Genomic DNA, 23585 nt, shown 5'->3' on the forward strand with positions numbered 1-23585 from the left:
TGGCCTTCAATTAAGATGTTTCTTGTTACAATGTATATGCGCTGCAAAGTAACAGCAAGATCATCAGACAAATCAGGGATGAATGTGGAAGAAGAAATAGAAACAATAAAATAAAATAAAGTGCATGAAAGACTCACAGGAAGAAAGAACAGAACATATCTTGTAATGAACAAAACATACTGAAGAATGAACAGAAAGTGTGCAGAAAAAACAAGAGGATGAGTGCGATTACAAGCAATGAAAATTGTTTTTTGTCTGTACTGAAAGTATCATATAATGCATATAAGAAAATATTTATTATTTTACCACCTATTCAATACAATGCAGAATGTTAACATGTGAGTTAATACATTGTTGAAATATAATGAGACATGTTTCGCCTCCTCTTGTGAGGCATCTTCAGTCAATGGCAAAACATTTTTTTTTAATGACTGACACTTGCACTTCTTGAGTTATATCGGTGTGGGATTAGGGGAAGGGAGTGTGGTGGAGGAGAGGAGATGGGCGGAGCATTAGATACACGTGCTGTTGGCTGCGGGAGGTTAATAGGGGCGAGTGGGTAGGGAATTAAGTTTATGAAAGTAGTGGGAGATTTTGAGGAAAATAATTTAAGATTTTTGAGGATGTTGTTTTGTTATGAATTTAATGTTTGAAATAAGTTGGGTAATATCTCATACAAAGGTTTTTTTACTTCAATTAAATCACTAAGATTTAGGTTTTTGTTATAGTACTGGTCTAAATATGCAGTATATAAATGCTTTCTAATTCATTCATTAATTTCCCTTTGCCTACTCTTTTAATAATTGTGAGCTCCTGTTCAATAGTTGTGAATTGGTGTCCTGTTTTCTTCACGTGGGAACTCATAGCCGAAAACCTGTTGTGTCTATTGGCATCATAGTGCTCTAGATACCTTGTAAAGAAACTCCGGCCTGTTTGTCCGATTTATGAGACGTCACATTGAGTGCACTTAAGCCTATATATGCCTGAACCTGAATAAATCCTGCTGTTTGTGTTGACTGTGTTGTGGTTAAAGACAAGTTTAGGTTGGTGTTAGTTGTCCTAGGCCCGGTTGTATAAAACATTTGATCTGAGTTTAAAGAGGAAAAATGGCTGCCAGTCAAGTTGAACTTCGATTTTCCGTTGTATAAACGCTAATCTGAGATCATCTCGTCTTGATCTAAGTTCAGATTTGACTGCCGAATATTCGTCGGTTAATCTCCTTGAACTTAGATCATTATCATTCATATTAAACATTGAAGTAGACCTGAAGACTTGAAAAGTGTTTCCTTGTATCGTATCTGCGTAAGAATACCGTACCTTAATATATCGAGGTGTGTTATAAATATATTGAATGCTAGTAGTTAAATAATATTGCTAAAGATCGCTCTATTTTTTCAGAAGTGGGGTTATGTGAATATAATATAAACAATAGCCTACTGCTATACCAACATGTTGTTACTTAGTTTTCTATTATGTTTCAAGTTTACAAAACAAAGCATATATATTTTCTTTAGCAGGGATGTCAGATTATTCCGACTTTTCGTCTGCTGAAGAAGAGTTGATTTTACAACGAACTCTTCGCGTCTTTCGGCACAGACGGAATCCGATTATTGAATTGTGTGAAATGTTCAAAATAAGATTTCGTTTATCGAAAGATTTTGTGGAACGACTGGAACTAAAGTTAAGGGACACACTACAAAAACCTAGTCAAATTATCCCCTGTCACCCATGTGTATGTTCCTAACAACTCTTAGGTTTTATGCTACAGTAAGTTTTCAAATGGTTGTTGGAGAGCTCTTTAACATTGACAAGTCAACGGCTTTCTCTTTCAACTCTGATGTCACCATATAGGTTCTTTTATTTTCTATTATATGTTTGTACCTTGATAGTACAGTATCCACCAGATCGCCCTTTTCTTTCTGTGTGAAGTTCCTTCCATGTTTACTTCGCGAGATTACAATATTATCTTCTTCTCCTTCTTCTTCGACAGTCACGGCAATTTCGGATTTCATTTGTTGACAGTCACGGCCAGGTCAATCCCACTATTTAAGTATTATCCAATGGGCCGAGCTATTTCGTATTTCATTTGTTTTGCGGTGTTGCCACGTCCAATTTTTTGAACTCCGATTACATTTGCACTACACATGTGTAAACCGAGTTCAGTTTTATACAACGCGATGAAGTCGTAATCTCAGTTCATTTTCAGAACTAAGTTCTTAATTGATCTCCATTCAGATGTCTTTATACAACCGGGCCCTAAGACGATACTGATATTTTGCTTTTCGAAAGGGTTCGAAACCTGGTAAATACCAGGATTGTCATAGGCAAACACGATTATTTGGATCTATAATAATTTGAATATGCATATGGTAAAAAACATACACACACATGGAACGAATGTAATACTACTTCTTCTTCTTTATAATTTAATGGGCTTCACTAATAGTGGTATACCCAGTCACTGGAACGAATGTTAAGTAGCCCAATGAATAAAGTAAACGGCGAAGCACGAAGTTATAACACAACAGCTTGAACACTTCATTTAAATGTCATAACCTTTAAAAGGAAAAAACATTCAAGGAACGCCAACTTCGTAAACAAAGAACAACAATCATGTGGTCAAAGAATATGGGTTAAATCACAACAAGCAAACGGAGTGGAACAAAGAACTTGCGCAGTAGAACCTGTCGACACCTTAGATTAACACGGAAGAACTGTTATCCCGGCTTCAAATTCAATTCCAATTATGACACAAACATCACACGGTTAAAAATACCAATCATATCAAAGAATGAGTTATCGACTAGCCTGGACTTGCCTTCGACCCACGCAAACTACGGAAGTGGAGTGATTATCAAATGTTAATGTTTCAAATTTTTGTTGGCGGAGTCGTAAAATGACACCGTCCATACATAAATCGATGCAATTTCCGTAAATTTTACGGATAAACCGTAAAAGTTCGCAGGTATGGGAGGAGCATTCAAAAAAGTTGTAACAACAGGGCTATCGCAATATGCCACATTCATTATAACGGACAATAGCACTGTATTTGTTATCGCTACCGCTCTTATTTTGAAGCTGTAATTATATGTATTTGGGAGTTAAAAGTGCACCTTTGTTGTAATTTGTGTCTACAATATTTTTCGTTTTAGTTAGCTTGTATGTAGTAGAGCTGCTGTAGTAACATTTATAACAACAAGTTCATGTACCCACGTCAGTTATAACATGGCTCATGGAAGTCTGTCGGCTGAAAAAAAAAAAAAAAAACAACCCGCGTGTTTCGCTGGACGAAAGGGATGGTTCTTATTTTGAAGACATAGGTGATTTTTGTGTAGGATGATGATGGTGAACAAGGAAATATTAGAGAAATATCTTCTGATAAAGATAGTGAATGTGATTATGACAGTGTTCAGAAAATCTACTTTTTTTAATCAAACAAATATTATTGCATAGACTTGAAACTTTCACACGTTATGTACATATATGTGTATTATTTTGAATATCTTGGGAAAGAATTTAACACTGCCGGTTCTAGGGTTAGAGGAAAGAGAAATACTTCCTTTATAATGTTCCAAAAGAAATAGTCATTCCCGAAGGATGAGATGCTGAATTTCTAGATATGTTATTTTAAAAGATGATGATGCTTGTTGTTTAAAGGGGCTAACATCTAGGTTCTTGGCCCCTGAAGGTACGAAATGAGATGAAATGTAATGACAAAATGAAAGTCCAAAATTCTCCACTGACCAGAATTTAAAACGTGAGGACGAAGAATGAATGGATGGATTTGAATTTAAAACAATCAGTGGATCTGACCCACAATGCCTCACATTCACAGAAACTGACGTAAAACAATAGTTTTACTGAAAAAGGGACTGTTTCTATAGCACAATACTGAATCTATGATACTTGTAGTCTAAAGGGATCCAAAATCCAAGTCATCAGCCCCTCACAATGGTACTTATCACCAGGAAAGTAAAACCACGGTATTTGCTGCGTTGCGGTACTAATCAAAAGTAGCATAGACTTGCGGTATTCTACACATTATGGTACTACTTACAGGTAATGAAATTCGTACATGTAACAGATTCTTGGTTTTTCGCACATTGCGGCACCATTTACAGGCAACACAAACTTAGGGTGTTTATCACATAAGTGTACTAACCACAGGGACTCACACCATCCTGTGGTGTTCCTCATACAGTGGATACTAATCACAGGCAAGCCAGAAGCATAGTGTCGTTCATATAGTAGTACTAATCAGCTGACAACGCACTCTGTTGCTACTAATCACAAACCTATTTTGTACATAACATAGTGGTACTACACGCAGGTAAAAGTGACCCATGGTGTTCCCCGCGCGGTGGAACTAATTACAAGAAGTCTCATGGTTCTAATTCGATCATACCTTGGTCGCCCCTTTTAGTCGCCTCTTATGACAGGCAGGGGATACCGTGGGTGTATTCTTCGCCTGCATTCCCCACCCACAGGGGGTTATTTTAAAAGACTGCATGAAATATCAGCAAGATAATCCAGACACACAGTTTGTGAACAAATGACAGGTGAAGGAATCTTGTGCAAGAAAATCAACTTTAACAAAAGTGGCATTCAAATGATCACACCATATAGGCATGCATCAGGCATAATATAAATGCCTTGCGACTTTTTAAATACAAGTCAGTTATAGCAAGAATCCATAACGGGGGAAATTTACTAGCTATAGTGGATTGTCGTTATATCCGATGTTTCATAACGTTTTAGTTTCCTTATTCAAATAGCAGAGCCTCCGTGGCTCAGGTGGCAGCCTCTCACCGCTGGATACCGTGGTTCAAATCCCGGTCACTCCATGTGAGATTTGTGCTGGACGAAGCGGAGGCGAGACAGGTTTTTCTCCGGGTACTCCGGTTTTCAAAGTCATCTTTCATTCCAGCAACACTCTCCATTTTTATTTCATAGCATCTATCAGTCATTAATAAAATCATTTTGGGGGTGCGACCCCATCGTACTAATAGCCTATATATGATTCATTCATTTCATTCCTGTCCTGGTCAATGACTGGAAAACAGGTTGTAGGTTTTTTCATTCAAATAGCATTATTTAACCTACACATTTCAAGCACCAACAGAGTAATGATAAACTTTTTGCCATAAATTGACATGGAAACAGCCTTTCCAAAACTTAACCGGACGCGAGAAAATACAGTGATACCTCGTTCGTGGATTTCCTCACTAAGACAATTTCTCGCTTAGCACGTCATAAATTCATGTGGATTTCTTCACTAAGACAATTTCTTGATTAGCACGTCATAAATTCAAAGTCCTGATTCATATAATATAAAATCTATATTAAAATACCTCACTTAGCGCATCACAAATTTTCACCATTACCGCTTAGTACAATCACATTTTTCGTAGACTTGAAAATGTTCTTTGTTATCCCTTGTGAAAGAAACATGATTTTCAACAGAGATTAGAGCCCTCGCAACAAGAGACCGGTCGGAGAAAGTTGTGCAAAAATGAGAAACGGCCTTCAATTGCTGAACTTTACAGGGTAAATTACATCTTTGGGAAGCAAGTTGTTAGCCTCAGGAAGTTCAACTTTGCTCTCCAGTCTTCACTGATATTGCTGAATAACACAGAAAGACTGTTGGTGCTTGTATTTTACATTCTATTCAGAAGTTAGAAATTTATTTTGTGTGATAGCCTACGTACAGATTAGGAACATAATTGTGTGAAATTCACTAGCATGGTACATATTTGTGTAGCCCAGTTATGGATACTTGAAGAAAGAAAAAGAAAGAAAAAAATCGAAAAAAAAAAAAATCGTGATGTCGCTTACAAAAAAAAGTGAACAGGCATTCGCATTTTTCAAACTTTTTGAAACTTGCACCTTTGAGTTTCGACTGGAGCCGATCGATGTTGTTGCATTCAAGATGACGGTGAAAGTAATCCCGCACATGACCGAGTTTAACCTCAAAATAATTCATGGTCGGTGAGTGTGACCAGGAAACAATGTTTAATAACACACTGGTCCAAAATATAAGGCATCAGCTGACATATGTTTTATACACCAACAGTGTGATCAGCAAATAATGAACCGATACTTTTATGGCCCTAGTGCAATTTTTAAAAATATTTGTTGTCTCTTGTTTTACACACCTTTTGATACACTGTTATTTAGCAAGCTCCAGTGAAAAAAGATTTCATGCTTTTTCTCTCTCGTTATTTCATGCCTTTTAATACTCTCATCTTCACAAAGGGAACATCGTAAACAACATATCAAGTGTTTACATATCACTGCTGAACAGTTCTGATTAATATATTCTGTACTGGGCGGTACACCCTTACGCCGCACCTTTAAATCTTGCGCCAATAAATCCTCCTCTACAGGAGAAACTCTGAACTTAAAACTGGACATACTTAAACCTTTCCTCTGAAGATGTCACTGTGTGAATTTCGACGTGTTTTCGTTTACTATTTATCAAGAAGTTTGGATATTCTCTCATAGATGCTTCTGCAAAAAACTATGATCATGCACCCTGGTGCGAAGTGAAGGAACTTTATTTGAAGAAATTTTGTATTCGCAAGTTTGTTCTTTATTAAATTTAGTGCATTCATTTTTGCGTTGGCAATATCTATCCCGTCTTTCCGCCTAGTTTTGATTTTAACCAATCAAGAATTTCTGTAATTAATTTTCTACCAATCACAGGTTTCTTCTTCGATTTTGGTGTGTAACTCTAAGCGACCCAATAAAATTAAGTGGGTGTGGCTGTTTTATTCACGAAAGGTCTCGAACTTTCCCCGAGGGTATAAAAACTGCTGATTTTCTTGCCTCTCGGCCACTCAATCTACATCTAACCCAGTGTATGGATGTATAGCAGGAGGCGGGTGGTGACTCTTTCATCAGGCAGCAGATCTTCAGTAAGGTAATGGCCATTTAACATCCTTATTTCTTGCTAGCTCAGCAGTTTAACTCGCGGGAAAGGTCCGAAACTTTTGCCACGTAACCTACCTTTCTGTAATGTAAATTTCTACCGGCTTATGTAAATATCTTTAATTTTAAATCGGGGATACCCTCTCGAGCTCCCCTTCAGTTTGGTTTGAGGCGACTACGTTTTTGTAACTGATTTTCTTCTTTTCCTTAATGTTTTAAATTTCTTTCCAATACGGGTCACCTCCATAGTTTGGGAATAGCCCCTGTTTCATCGGCCTAGTGCCTTTTAGGTTTTAAGAAGTTGCAAGTACACGCCTTCATTCAACTTGGTGTTGCAGGCCAATTACTTAACCTGTTATTTTCTGCTATGGCCCGGTAGATGGGGTACGAGATACCCCTGTTTCAATTGTTGTAAGTTGTGCCCTGATGGCAATTTATTGTAAAGTCTGACTTTGCCTTAAATAGGCTTGAAAAACTGAGTGTGCGCCTGCTCTTTTCTGGTGTTGTAAGAAGTCCTCTGGGAGGCTTGAGGTTAAAAGTTGGGAGCAAGTGCTCCATGTGGTGGGGGTTTTCTGCCCCTTTGAACCAATTGTGCTTTTGTAAAACTAGGGGTGTGTAGTCCGAGAGAGTTAAAAGTTCTGGAATCTTCGATCTTTCTAGTCTTGTTTACAAATTGTTATTCCCAAAGTAAATGTTATTGAGATTTTGTCATTGATTGATTGTTAAAATTCAAAAATATAACCTTTATTTGAAATTTTAAAATTAACTTTGATTCTGTAGTTAGACCCATTCATCCCGGCACCTTCTTTCACCTCTGCTAATCCACCAAACGCGGTAACATATTCAATAGTACGTTTCCTCGCTTAACACATCTTCTTTCCTTGTCCCCTGCAGAAATGTCCTAACAAGCTTTTACTGAATAAACTAATCCCTGAAATCAGTCATCCAGTTCGCGTCATATTTTGAGGTGTATCATATTCTTACTTAATTTCATTACATACCATTTAAATTAAGCGATTGTTTACTTCAGCCTTTATTTGTAATGAGAACTACTATTATCGGCCACGTTTAAAATACAGAAACAAAGTTCTCTTTCATTTTCGAATTGTGTTTACAGAACTCCAGTCGACGAGAGCTCGCGTGAAAACTATACCGAAGATGATCGATCGCTTTCAGTATAATCGCTGGAGTGCATAAATATAGCTAACGAAAAAAATAACACATGCTAAATCGCTCATGATAACGGATGAATCAGGGACAGGATTCACACACGGTAACCGAAGGATAAAACGGTTTAATATAGTAAATTTTCAATGGACAGGAAAAAAGTTGTTAGAACGGAGTTCTCGCTATAGTAAACTTTTACTGTAGAGATATTGACAGATGATGTACTAATGTGGTCATCGTTCCACTCACTACTGAATTACTGGAATAAACCTGAAAACTATGCTAAATCCATAGTTTCAGTCAATCTCCACACTGATTACAAGAAAAAAAAAGATGCAATCTTGTAGAAACTAACTGCAGTTAATTCAATTATCCTTCATTCTATTAGAACCATACGGAATTCTGAAAACATTTGGGTTTATAGTTCAGGGGACACAACCACTGTGCCACGAGCAGCAGTCCCCATTATAAATCAACTGTGGCCATTTAATTGCAGTATTACAAAGGGCAAGAGCTACCAAAGCCATATTATTGAATAACATCTGTACATGCAATTTTCAACGTAAATTAATCATATACAAAAGCTTACCTGCTGTGCTCTGTGAAGAGCTTGTCGCTTGTACAGATAGTTTTCCTTATTGATGACAAAAACCATTCGGTAGTTGTTTATGTTGAATTTGCACTGTGTGTCATCTGAAGCTATGATATTGTTCGCACGTGCACTTGTACGTTCACTACCCTCAGCTGCACTCCTCTCATCCTCTGAGCTGAAGGAATAATATACAATTAATAACAGATAAGTTGATGAATACCAAGCCAATTCAGAGGGAAAAGGCAACAGCAGTTCTGAAAAAAAAAAAAAAAAAAAACACACACACACACACACACACTCACTCTCTCTCTCTCTTTTTTTTTTTTTCAATTCTCAACAAATATAGCACTACGAAAGTCTGATTTCCAAGGACAGCCTAGTCACCAAGAGTTGTCCTAAGATCTCTGAATATAAAAGTTTTTATATCCAGTTTACCTTTGGATAGTGTGAATGTAGCACCCACTTATGAATGGGAATATGATCTATATCAGATGTATTTCACAAAGTAGTCTTCAGAATTCACAAAATGGCCATATAAATTTTTTTTTATTCACACTATGTGTAGAGACTGAAGAATAAATCATTACACACTGCTGTAGAGATGGCAATGCCCTTCAAATGTGCCCCAAAATTAAATATACCATAATGCTTCACCTCACAATATAGTAACTCACAAAACAAGGGCCTTTTAATTTCTGTAGATAACATGCAAATAGAAGGGGGTTAAAACATAACTGCCTTTTATTACCCAAAATATATTTGAGATATCCCAGGACAAAGGACACATCACATGATTTGGAAATTAAACTTAATATTTTATGGAAAATTTGTTACTTTCAAAACAAGCCCATGACAGTATACCACAATAAGTAATGTTCACTGTCTTGCCAACTGCACGATATAGATATTGATTCCCATAGGGAACCTGAAATATTTGTTCCGAACGAGTAAATTTGCCAACTGCATGAACATATTTTACAGTTTTCCTCTCTCTCTGACAATAATTAAGATGCGAGTATTGATAAATTAGTCTTACCCTTGCAGATTGTGCAGGAACAAAATTCCAAAAGGAGAGCAACCATGAAAGGTTCTCTAAATATTCTAAATATCTTCCATCATGCAAAAATCATCCATTATTACAAAAGATTTCTGACATTTCTCCCCTGAATTTTACCTTGGAATTTGTATCTATTTAAAGTTAGATTGATGATTTTTATGAATCTGGGATGAAGACCACATGATTTGAGGACTTTTAAAAGTATGACTCTATGGATACTATTACATGCTTAGATAGTTTCTGGCTTCCACCATTGTACAGGAAATGTACACTAGGTATTGTCAGTATTAATAAAAAGAATTGATCTTTTTTATAGTAAATTTACTTTAATGCGTTTGAAAAATTGAAGACTGTGTCTCATAATATAGTCAAACAGTTTTGCATAAGGTTTTTGGGTATCTTTTGCGGTGACCAAATTCATTTTCAAAATTCTGAATCTTTTTATGGAAAGAATCACAACACATATTTATCAATATTTTTTTTCAAAAATTTTTTTTTTTTTTTCAAAATGATATGCAAGACTGTTAGCACTGTTAATGGAGATATCTCTAAAAATTTCATCCAATTTGGAGAATATTTACTATGAAAAAGTTATATTTCAATGTTCAATTTCACAAAGTAAAGATAAATGCAGTCAAAGTTACACAACACAATCGTCTGCCGACCCTTGCTCTAAAATCCACCTGGGCTGTATGTTGTGCCTTCTTTTCTCTTTCTAGCTTCCTCAGTGTGTACGGCCATCAACCTGGATGCATGTCTTCTTTTTCCAAATTCTAAGCATCATTTTGCCTTTTGCTCTCTTCGTCGCTTGTCTCTAACTTCGCTTGTTCGCTTCTTATTTCCGGACAGTGTAGTGGTCTCTGTTCTTGTTGCTTCTGTCAAATAGCACTCTTGATTGAACTGTGAAACAGCTTCTGTCACAGCTAGTTCAACTTTTTTCTTGGATACAAATACATCCTTTGGGCACTTTGACCACATTATATTATGGAGACATTCATTTGCATTTTGAATCTTTCCAGCAGTGCATCTGGAGAGAACTGTATCGGATGCCAGCCTCTGATAAACTGATATCATCCTAAACACAACAACAACAACAACAACAACAGATGGTCTCAGAGCAGTACAGATAGCAGTTTTGTGTGATTCTGATTGCTGTCCTCTGGCAAGGGCACGATTAAAGATGCTTCATGTGGTCTTGTTCCTCATCAGTGCTCATACAGTGGTACAGTGTTGCATAGACTGCAGTCTTCATTGCCATAGTATCTGGAGCATTGTCAACAATGGCTCTTCTTTGAGTCAGCTTTACAATTGTTTCTTGAACTTCCATGAGCTTTCCCACTGAGAATCATGTTTTGTGCCTGACTTTCCTTCACCACATTTCTTAATTCTCTCCCAAGTCATTTTCGCAATATGATTCACACACTCTTTCTTCACAATTTCTGTGTTGCCATAAACATTCAGTTTCTGTAAGTGAATCTGTGTTTTGCAGTCTCAATCAGAGAACAGAGTAGTGTAGCAGAAACCTAGCCTTCCTGAGCGCTTCCATAACCTCCCCGTAGCTTCCATTTCCATGCCTGGAGATGATCCACAGTAGTTTTGTTTGCAGTGTGCCTGGTGACCCTCGTATCAATATGAAAAACTGGAGCGAGCCCAGTGTGTGTGCAACATCGTGAGATATCCGACAGCACGGCGCCAATGTAGGAACAGAAACGCAATACGAAGCCTGAGGGTAGTTTGAGAAATGAAATATCCCATAGGCCAAAATAACCTGGATGTGGTACTGGTAAAACCAGATGAGCTCTACAGAGAAACCAAAGTAATAGATGGTATTAGTGATCATGAAGCCGTTTTTGTGGTAGTTAAAAATAAATGTGATAGAAAGGAAAGTCTTAAAAGTAGGACTATTAGGAAGTACCATATGGCTGATAAAGCAGGCATGAGGCAGTTTCTAAAAAGTAACTATGATCGGTGGAAAACGGTAAATAAGAATGTAAAAAGACTCTGGGATGGGTTTAAAGAAATTGTTGAGGAATATGAAAACAGGTTTGTACCTTTAAAGGTGGTAAGGAATGGTGAAGACCCACCTTATTATCATAGAGAAGTAAAGAGACTAAGGAGGTGCAGATTGAAAAAAAATAGTTAGAAATGGCTGTGGAAGTAAGGATAAATTCAAGGAACTTACTAGGAAAATGAATCTAGCAAAGACGGCAGATAAGGATAACATGATGACAAGCATAATTGGCAGTCATACAAATTTTAGTGAAAAATGGAAGGGTATGTGTAGCTACTTTAAGGCAGAAACAGGTTCCAAGGACATTCCAGGAATAATTAATGAACAAGGGGAGTGTGTATGTGAGGATCTTCAAAAGGCAGAAGTATTCAGTCAGCAGTATGTAAAGATTGTTGGTTACAAGGATAATGTCCAGATAGAGGAGGAGACTAATGCTAAAGAAGTATTAAAATTTACATATGATAACAATGCAGAGGTGCCAACCTTTGAAGGGGGCTATCAGTAATCCCATTTTTAACCCCCCCCCGTTGAAAACGTAGTCAAATCCAAAGCACCCCGTTTCCCTTTTCCTACAGCAATCTATTCTAAAGTATATCATATTACACAATAAAATTTGCTCGTTACCTGTTAGTTCTGCAATAAAAAATTCTTTGTAGCTTGTTTTGCACCCAGCAGCTGCTTTTTAGTGTAGGTTTTCTTGGAAAATACTGCCCCCTAAGATGACATTTTCAGAACCATAAGTGATTCCAGTGTGGATGTACTTAATGTAGGCCTGAATTCTGTCTGATTTTTCCTAACAACATTGAAAACTCTTTCTGTGGGAGAGTTACTATGAGGTACACTTAGAACCGCAAATACAACATTACTTAATGTTTTATACTTAATTCGCCCACTTTCATTTTTAAGCTCTGCAATGTTGCCCCAATTCACATCAATGTCAGGTCCATGCACAATATATTCCGGGAAAGTATCACACTGGTAAACTGCAAATTCCTCTTCAAGTTTGTCATGTTCACTTTCTTTGATCAAAGTTGGGAATCGTCAGAAGAGTATTCAAGAGATGAATAGGAAACCTTCATTCTGAGAGAGATGTCTACAGCTTCGGCATGATAAAGAAATTCATCATCAAGGGGAAATTTCCTGATAATGTGACTGCAAGCTGCCATATAAAACTCTCTTACAGAATTATAGAACATCTCTTCATCACAGTCATTATCTTTCAAGTATGCCCTAGCTTTTGCTCCAATTACCAAGTCCTCATTGGCTTTCTGGTATTTCCTACTCCTGAATTCAACACTCAAAAGGGAGATAGATTCTGACTGAATAGAATGTGGCTGAACAAATTTGACCAATAGGTCAGTTAAAAGACCAGTAAGTTTCCTCCTAAGATGTATGGCTGGAGCATCTTGTTGCAGAAATATATTCACTGAGTTAAAAAATAGGAAGTGTACTCTGAAGAAAGTAGCAAATCAGTTTTTTGTGTGGGTCTTGTATGAAAGATTTCACAGTTTCAAACTGTTTGGTGGTCTCATTTTTATGGTGGGTCTCACTACAAAACACGAGTGTCACAGCTTCCCACTGTTTAGGAACTCAATCAGCAGACAGAAGAAGTGAGAGCCAACGGGTACTAACATATTTCAAAATTTTGTGATCCTCTGTGCCTCAAACAGCCTGATAAACCTTCAATGTGTTTTGCCGTTTAGAACTCTTATCAAGATAGTAATATAACTGAACCAAAAAGTTCTCCACATTGACTGGTAATTGGGCTGCTGCTTTTTGTGCACAGATGTGTATGAGATGACATGAACAACCTGTGACATAAACAGAAGAATGCCCGTCCTTCACAAATTTGGCAACACCTTTATTTTCCCCTATAATTGTGTAGGGCCTATGCATTGTCATATGAAAAAGAAATGCAATTTTCCCATGGAATGGCTAAAGAAGACAATTCACTACTCATAACAGAGAAAATTCCCTAAACTGTATTGTCGGTACTCTTTAACAATGACAATAGAAGAGTTGATATTTGGCCTCTCTGAGCATTAAAGAAAGATAACTACAGGATAAAGTTTAACTGCATTTGAATCCGTAACACCATCAGTATTTAAAGATAAAAATTTCATTGTTCCGTATTGAAATTATTGATGTTAAAAATTAAATAATTGAAAAGGAGGTTCAACCTATTCAATACCTAAAAGAAAGAAATGCAGTAATCACATTCCTATTTAAATGGGACCGGTTTCGACCTTAGTCCAGGTCATCATCAGCCGTAAAAACATGTACAATGTTTATGAATATTGGAGGGGAAGTTAAGTACATGACATAATTGAATTGGTTTCGTAATTTTGATTTTGATTCACCGTATGTGTGATGTTTCTTGGATTCTATTCAATTATACTGATTTGCGGTGTATATTTTTATATACGTACTTAACTTCCCGCAACCGTGACAAATTCTGGGCCTTCAAAACATTCTCCACTCTACTTTGGCGTTCGACCGCAGCACATGACCTTGAATGTGCCGCGCTGATCACCAGGAGCTGGCGGCTTTCTACTACAAATCTATTCGTCTGCGACTTCAAGTTATTTTTGATCTTCGTATATTAGTTGATAGTGTTGTGACTTTGTGCATGACAGAATGTGGTGTTGTGTCTTTGTGCCTATCAGAGTGTGAAACTGACCTCCAATATTCATAAACATTGTACATGTTTTTACGGCTGATGATGACCTGGACTAAGGTCGAAACCGGTCCCATTTAAATAGGAATGTGATTACTGCATTTCTTTCTTTTAAGTATTGAATAGGTTGAAGCTCCTTTTCAATTATTTAATTTTTAACACCATCAGTAGCCAAAGAAAAAAGTATTATTTGCAAAAGTTCACTTATATCCTTTTTTTGCCTCAGATGTCGTGTATTGAACTAAAGCAGAGGTTTTAGTTCTTGCACAACCATATTTCTGAGATATTTTAGAGTCGGGGAACATTGATCTGAACAAATTTCCAGCGTGATCTGAAACTGATAACGGAATATTATGCTCCAAAAGAAATGACGTGAACAGCAATTCGGTATTCGTCACCGCAGTTTCATTACCTTTTACGAAGAACGATGAAACAGCAGACTGGTTTCGTAATTTTGATTCACCGTATGTGTGATGTTTCTTGGATTCTATGTGTCGTCTGCAATCATCACGTCCACCATAAGCCACAGAGAAATCACACGAACACACACTGCAGAACACGTGGTTTTCACTAACACGTGAAACAAATAGGCATGGTCATTCCTTAGTGTAACCGTCTCGATATTTCTGTAACACTGCTGTCTTCTTAGAAGAAGATGCAATTTGACAATTGCTCCGCTTCATTTTGCAAAACCAATCACTTCTTTTTGAATCAACGACTAGGATAATTACAACTGAAATGCGCTAAATATACCACTTGTTCTATACACTGGATGCGCGCACTGGAGAACTGCAGCAGAGCAAGGAGTAGCAAGTAGGAAGGAGTTGAGCCTACCTCACGACCGACTTGATGCGTCATTCTACCCAAGAGAGCAACGTATATCTATGTAACTGGCCGTAATTTCACAACGCTCGCGGGACACAAAAGGAAGTGACAACCAAATAACTGCCAAATATGTTTAGTTGCCAACTTATAAACACTGAAATGAGGAGGTTTGACCAGTAATGCTCTAAGGGATTGAACATTTTTTTACTTCTTCCCTTTTTTTCGAACAAATTCAATTTTATCGTGACAATGTTCTTTTCCGTAATAATATCCCCTTTGACCGCAATGCCGTAATCATGAAGTGAAATCCGTAATCATTACGGACAATCCGTAATAGTTGGCACCTCTGACAATGACATTTACAATAAGATACAAAAGTTGAAAACTAGAAAAGCAGCTGGAATTGATAAGATTTCAAGGGATAGACTAAAGACAATGCGTTGGGATATACTACCATATCTGAAGTACTTATTTGATTATTGTTTGGTCAAAGGAGGTATACCAGATGAATGGAGAGTTGCTATAGTAGCCCCTGTGTAATAAAGGAAAGGGTGATAGACATAAAGCTGAAAATTACAGACCAGTAAGTTTGACGTGCATTGTATGTAAGCTTTGGGATGGCGTTCTTTCTGATTATATTAGACATGTTTGCAAAATTAATAAATGGTTTGATAGAAGGCAGTTCGGTTTTAGGAAAGGTTATTCCACTGAAGCTCAACTTGTAGGATTCCAGCAAGATATAGCAGATATCTTGGATTCAAGAGGTCAAATGGACTGTATTGCGATTGACCTGTCTGAAGCATTTGATAGGGTGGATCATGAGAGACTACTGGCAAAAATGAGTGCAATTGGACTAGACAAAAGAGTGACTGAATGGGTTGCTATGTTTCTAGAAAATAGATCTCAGAGAATTAGAGTAGGCGAAGCTTTATCTGACCCCGTAATAATTAAGAGGGGAATTCCTCAAGGCAATATTATTGGACATTTATGTTTTCTTATATATATAAATGATATGAGTAAAGGAGTGGAATCAGAGGTACGGCTTTTTGCGGATGATGATGTTCTCTATACAGTAATAAATAAGTTACAAGATTGTGAGCAACTGCAATGTGACCTTGATAATGGTGTGAGATGGACAGCAGGCAATGGTATGTTGATAAACGGGGTCAAAAGTCAGGTTGTAAGTTTCACAAATAGAAAAAGTCCTCTGAGTATTAATTACTGCGTTGATGGGGTGAAAGTTCCTGTTGGGGATCATTGTAAGTATCTAGGTGTTAATATAAGGAAAGATCTTCATTGGGGTAATCACACAAATGGGGTTGTAAATAAAGGGTACAGATCTCTGCACATGGTTATGAGGGTGTTTAGGGGTTGTAGTAAGGATGTAAAGGAGAGGGCATATAAGTTTCTGGTAAAACCTCAACTAAAGTATGGTTCCAGTGTATGGGACCCTCACCAGGATTACCTGATTGACGAACGGGAAAAAATCCAAAGAAAAGCAGCCTGATTTGTTCTGGGTGATTTCCGACAAAAGAGCAGCGTTACAAATATGTTGCAGAGTTTGGGCTGGGAAGAATTGGGAGAAAGAAGACGAGCTGCTCGACTGAGTGGTATGTTCCGAGCTGTCAGCGGAGAGGGCGTGGAATGACGTTAGTAGACGAATAAGTTTATAAAAGTAGGAAAGATACAATATGAAGATAAAGTTGGAATTCAAGAGGACAAACTGGGGCAAAAATTATAGGAAGGGAAGTTAGGGATTGGAATAACTTACCAAGGGAGATGTTCAATAAATTTCCAATTTCTTTGAAATCATTAAGGAAAAGGCTGGGAAAACAACAGATAGGGAATCTGCCTCCTGGGTGACTGCCCTAAATGCAGATCAGTACTGATCGATTGAATACAGTGATTTTGACGCATCAAAAAAAACTTTGTTCTAAGAGTGCTCCACGACACTCCCCATTAGTTTAGTGGGAGGAACACATGAGCCAATCAAGCTGAGAGATAACAGAACCTTTTGGGAATAGGGGATGATATTTGAGAAAGCATGAACTAAGCATATAAGCAGAAGTTTGGGAGACTCAGGGAGAATCTGTCCAGCCGCCGTGTAAGACATGTTGTGGCAGTAAGCCACAGGAAGAGAGTCTACAGAGAACGTGACCAGTCACTGTGAGTTACATATCGTGGCAGGGAGCCATAGAGACCAAAAGAGAATACCAACCCAACTGCTAGAAAGACTAAAGTTACCTCCATAGGGCTTGAACAAGATATCTTAAAACCCGAATACATAGTCACCACCCTGTGCACCTACAGACCATCACAGGTTTGGTTCAGTGTTTTAACAGGCACTCAAATAAGTAGGCTATAGAATAGTATTACAATATGAAAGCATTCTTTGAAATTAATACCTCGTTGTTGTGCCAGTTCCATCGAACATGTCAGTTTTCTCCAAAAATCAGTCGCCCAAATGGTAGTGTGTCATTATACTCAGCAATGCATAATTAAGCTGCAACCAGTAGTGAAGAAAAATTAATCAGATTTGTGTGACAAAGGTATTTGAACATGCCGAGTTTCAGTTTCTGGATTCACATTTCCGCTTCAACTACAACCACAACGAACGAGACGGCTACGGCGTCTCAGAGAGAAGACGGAGGAAGGAAAAGAAAGACGACCCTTGAACATAAGCTAAATATTCACCAAGTTTCTCAATGCTTTTGGCATTTGTAAAATAACGTGTGTAGAGAGAAACTGAGAAGACAAAGAGGAGAAAACCTATCTCAGACTACAAGATTGTAAAAAAAAAGAGCCTCTTTGTGTAATTTGTGTATTTGTAATAATGTACAGATATTTTTAAGTAATAGAGGAGAAGGAAGTTGTTAGTGAATGGGAGGTATAGCCTTGTCATTGCTTTGTGTAAGCTCCTAAAAATCGAACCCAAGTCCCCAGCCTGTCCAGTCCTTAGGATCATGACAAGACGATCACTTCCATCTGCCAAATATCTCCCTTACATCAGCAATCAGTGTAATGAGTATTAAGTGTTGGGCAGCCTTCTGGCCATCTTTGTTCTGGACAATGGCGGACAACCTGACGACAGCGTGACCCTAACGTTCCAAATTTTCATGTCAGCCCACAGCACGCTTCCACTGGGTAACGGTCCAATCCTTGTGTTACCTGGCCCACGGAAGGCTCTTGAGATATATGCCTGCACTTTAAAAGAAGCTTTAGGTTTTGGCAGATACATGTCTACACAACCCAACATCACGCACACAATTCAAAGTTTACATTGACACAGATTGTTCTCTTGTTCTGTTGATTTCAGTGCAGATATCCACAGATGAAAGCCTTCTGTTACTCTTGCTTAAGATCACAATGTGTTTATTTTGAAACAAAGATGTTCTTCTATAAAGCAATAGGGTTAAGAAAAGACTACATCTTATGGGCCTTTTACTTCTATTGGTATTACCCACTTTAGTTCCATAGGTATGCTAGAATTATAATGAAGTCCTATCAAAAATGTTTTTATTTTTTATTTTTTATGAAACAAGCATTAGTCGTGCCATACGATTCTGAAGAAGACACAAAATCAATTTGATATCTTTGAGTTTACCCGTTTAAATATTACATATGCGGCTCACACTATAAGGAACAAGCCGGCCAGGCTTGTCAGATTGCGTCACAATTCAGCATGTAGTCACAGAAGTGTGTTCAGTAGTCAAAACGTGATATAACTCAACTGTTGAGATGAGGTCAGCACAACATGTTTCCCATTTTTCATTTGTCATACTCATTCAGGACGATACTGAAACCCTCATCACCTACCTAGGTGACTCTTCAGATTAAGATTCCTGAAGCAGTGTGTAATGGGAGAGAGAACATTCCAACTCTGCCTTAAAATCTCTGCATTGCTGATAATGTAAGTGCAGTAAATGGATTTACTTTTAAATTATATTTAAATTTTGCTGTATTTGTCTGAGCTTGTGTGTTTTTGCGTACGATGGGGAAGAATACTTAACCCTTTCACTTTCAAGCTCTCAGCCGATGGATGTTTGAAAACTGTCAGCCATATATAGCCCACTATGTACACACTTGTTTTAAAATTATATGGAAGGCACACCAAAAAAGATATGAACATGAAAGTTTGTATCACTTATTATCACTGCAAGAGAGTCATGGCTCTAAACCAGAAGGGTTCAATTTAAAAACAATAGCAAATGTGGAAACATAGTTACAAGTTGCAGATTTTGAAACTCAAAACTTTTTAAAAGTAATTCTGAGAAATGGTGTTCACTGCACAAGTTTGTGATTGATGTTAGTAGATGGGTTGTATTATTGTTTACTAGCATGGTAAATATCAAGATTCTGCATAAAATGCACATTTTTTACTGGAGGTGCTGGATTATCATCATCCTCATCTACACTTTCTGATTCAAACAAAGAAACATCATAACTTGGAATAATTGTCAACATACTCCGTGATATCAATGTCAGCTAAATGAACTCTGTTCGCTATGTTGCATGCGATAAATAACTAGGCCTAACCTAAATGAACAATCAATCAATACTGGTCTGCATTTAGGGCAGCCGCCCAGGTGGCAGATTCCCTATCCGTTGCTTGCCTAGCCTTTTCCGAAATGATTTCAAAGAAATTGGAAATTTATTGAACATCTCCCTTGGTAAGTTATTCCAATCCCTAACTCCCTTTCCTATAAATGAATATTTGCCCCAGTTTGTCCTCTTGAATTCCAACTTTATCTTCATATTGTGATCTTTCCTACTTTTATAAACGCCATTCAAACTTATTCGTCTACTAATGTCATTCCACGCCATCTCTCCGCTGACAGCTCGGAACATACCACTTAGTCGAGCAGCTCTTCTTCTTTCTCTCAATTCTTCCCAACCCAAACATTGCAACATTTTTGTAACGCTACTCTTTTGTCGGAAATCACCCAGAACAAATCGAGCTGCTTTTCTTTGGATTTTTTCCAGTTCTTGAATCAGGTAATCCTGGTGAGGGTCCCATACACTGGAACCATACTCTAGTTGGGGTCTTACCAGAGACTTATATGCACTTTCCTTTACATCCTTACTACAACCCCTAAACACCCTCATAACCATGTGCAGAGATCTGTACCCTTTATTTACAATCTCATTTATGTGATTACCCCAATGAAGATCTTTCCTTATATTAACACCTAGATACTTACAATGATACCCTAAAGGAACTTTCACCCCATCAACGCAGTAATTAAAACTGAGAGGACTTTTCCTATTTGTGAAACTCACAACCTGACTTTTAACCCCGTTTATCAACATACCATTGTCTGCTGTCCATCTCACAACATTTTCGAGGTCACGTTGCAGTTGCTCACAATCTTGTAACTTATCTGACTATATCCAACAATTCACTAAGAATATGCACCTAATTAAGAAAACTATTTAAATAGTGGACTAGCAAGTAAACTAAATATAATGCCTATAATACTACTTATGTTTGCTGCCAACCACGACGTGAATGAGACACTGAGTGAGCAAGTTTTGAACTCTAAGAATATCGATAAATACAGATACTTGGCAGTTTCCGTGGAGTATAACGCAAGTTAAAACTGTACTCTTCTTATTCTGCGCAAATAACGAAATAATAACAATAAAGGCCGGTAACAATTGATCGTTACCATGGCAGTTTTTGCAGGAACCGTGGGTACCGACAGATCGTTGCCTTGAAAAAGGGTTAAGTTATGGCATTTTGCGATGAAAATGAAACCCTTGCATCTGTCGTCAGTTATGAGTAAATTTATCTGAAGTAAGCTATAGGATACATCACCGAGATAGAGATGTCTCGCTGTCACAATTTTTAAACAGAGCCTCCTGTACTGGAACCATGCAGTATTGCGCGCAATGTGATCGACCTGATCAGTAGTGTGCAAATGAGTGAAGACTGTGTTGGGAATGGCAAGGAAAGCAGGAGGGGCAGAGATTGGTAAGGGGAGGAGCTACCAGGTGGGGCGAGTAGCGTGGGGTAAGGTGTAAAAGAAGGAACATTACATTTCGACAGGATTTTCCATTTCTACTGTGTGCACGGAAAGCATTCTGTGAATGAAATGCAACATATTCAGCAAAATCATTATCCTCCATCTTGCTGCAACATAAGTGAGTCACTTAAGTGTGGGTGGGAGGCCCACTTATAGATATAAGTGGGACACTTAAAGTAAAAAATGAAATGGCGTATGGCTTTTAGTGCCGCCAGTGTCCGAGGGCAATTCAGCTCGCCAGATGCAGGTCTTTTGATTTGACTCCCGTAGGCGACCTGGATGTCGTGATGAGGATGAAATGATGATGAAGACGACACATACACCCAGTCCCCGTGGCAGAAAAATTAACCAATTATGGTTAAAATTCCCAGCCCCATCGGGAATCGAACCAGGGACCCCTGTGACCAAAGGCCAGCACACTAACCATTTAGCCATAGAGCCGGACACTTAAGTAGGTAATATGAAATGAAACCTGGCTTATAAGGGGCACTTGTGTATAAGTGCTGTCTATGAATTCAGCCCGTAGTCTTTTAACGCAGGATGTTCTATAGGATATCCACTATGTACTCTGTCTTTGAGAGTGCCTGTCTCTTGTATTCACTTCAAAGCAGAGCTAGCAACAAATTCAGGAATTTCTAATTTTGCAGCAACCTTCTGGTCTGACCAATCAAATGTGGCACATGTCAAAGCATGCTTTTCTTCCCTAGATTTAAACGACAAACACAACAGAGTCTTAAGATTTGTAAATCCTCTGGTATAGTAATACAACAGAATGCAGGCTGACGTTTCCTGAAGATTATATTACTAGTTTCTCTCCAGATACCTACATTATAATGCCTATACGACGTCAACTCAAAAGACCTGTACCAGACCTCTCTGGAGGCCACATGCTATTATTATTATTATATTTTAGTGTGTAAGAGATCAGAAATCCATTAAATTTCAATTAAGGATGAGTTCCAAGAATATATAGCATGCTTCAAAGGCGAGCTTAAACTTTTTCATGCTACAGTACCAAAGAGAATAATTGTTGCAGGTGCCTTCTCTTCTCAATAACAGATGATGATTATGTCCCAATCTAAAAAATGACACATAATGATGCACAATAAACAAAGGGCCTATTTTTAACCCATCATCAAAAAGAGGTAGATACTAAAGATCATATGGGAGATTGTCCAAGGACAAGTAACTGGGCCAAAACTCACCTTGATTTGTCTTTCCGTTTTGATGTCCCACCTTCCTTACAATCATTCTTGGACTCGTCTTCATCCATGCAGTCACCTTCATTGGCATTATGCTTACCGACACGTGGCTTCTTGCCACTAGAGCCAGCCAGATGGCCAGAACGCCTTCTCCAATTCCGGACGTTACGTGGTAGGTAGACTGGCTTACGTCTCTGGCCACCTCCACGAAGGTAAGGCTCAATCTAATGTTCAGAAAGACACCAGTGAATATATAAACACTAAAGAATTTGCACAATGCTTCGAAAGTCCTTACAAGTAGGTACACACAAAGTACACAAAAAATTTGTTTTAAAACCCTAAGTGCAGAAAGTAAGTAGTTGAAAAGTACAGATTAGGAACAAATTATCTGATACATGATGCATTACAATTTCGGTACAAAAAGAGGACAAAAGACAAAACCCACCCCAAAATATGAACTACTAGCTGTAGTACCATCGTTAATGGGACAATCACATAGCATATGTGACATGTATAATTAGATTTCTGCCCACTCTTCACATTGTTTGCCAGATTCTGAGGCACGTAAGTGGGCATGCCTCTCCCTGTCAGCGGCGTGTCGTAACGCACTTGCTTCCTTGCTCTCTGGGTACCTTTTGCAGTTTCATATTTCTTTCCATTTTTGCTGACCTTGATTCGATCTCTTCTTTTCGGTATAAAAGAAAGTCAAGTATCGAGTTAATACTTAAAAATACTGACAGGTGTACAAAGCCTTTAAAATGTTCGAATGATCTCCTTAGTTACTATTTAGTCTGTAGAGCTAGTTACTGGTTCTTGGACTTTCACATGACTGCCACTGATATTTTATTTTTCACTGTATCCGACAAAGATATAGAAGAAAAATTCGCCATGAGCTATTTTAGTGAAAAACCAACTGTAAGAAACTTTATTCTTTAGGGCCCTTCTGAAGCACCCCTCCTGGTAAAAGTTTTGGAGTTTTGGAAAACTTACAGCTAAAATCTTACTGCATTTTTTTTTTGAAACTGTAATATCAGGTTTCATAAAATCTATCCATCCATCCATTTTACACTGATGATGTAAGAGACACAGACAAATAAT

The 23585-nt window shown here is 37.9% G+C and overlaps 1 protein-coding gene across 1 annotated transcript in view; it reads right to left on the bottom strand.

The window, feature by feature from the left end:
* Nucleotides 1-23585, bottom strand: part of Sin3A (SIN3 transcription regulator family member A) — a 528152-nt gene that overhangs the window by 17998 nt on the left and 486569 nt on the right. The window contains exons 21-22 of the mRNA XM_068227644.1: nucleotides 22491-22711; nucleotides 8687-8864 (exon numbers count right to left, since the gene is read on the bottom strand). Of these exons, the coding sequence (XP_068083745.1) occupies nucleotides 8687-8864; nucleotides 22491-22711 (399 nt within the window). The remainder of the gene's footprint in view (nucleotides 1-8686; nucleotides 8865-22490; nucleotides 22712-23585) is intronic.

Source organism: Anabrus simplex, chromosome 5, assembly GCF_040414725.1.
Source record: "Anabrus simplex isolate iqAnaSimp1 chromosome 5, ASM4041472v1, whole genome shotgun sequence".
Classification (NCBI taxonomy): domain Eukaryota; kingdom Metazoa; phylum Arthropoda; class Insecta; order Orthoptera; family Tettigoniidae; genus Anabrus; species Anabrus simplex.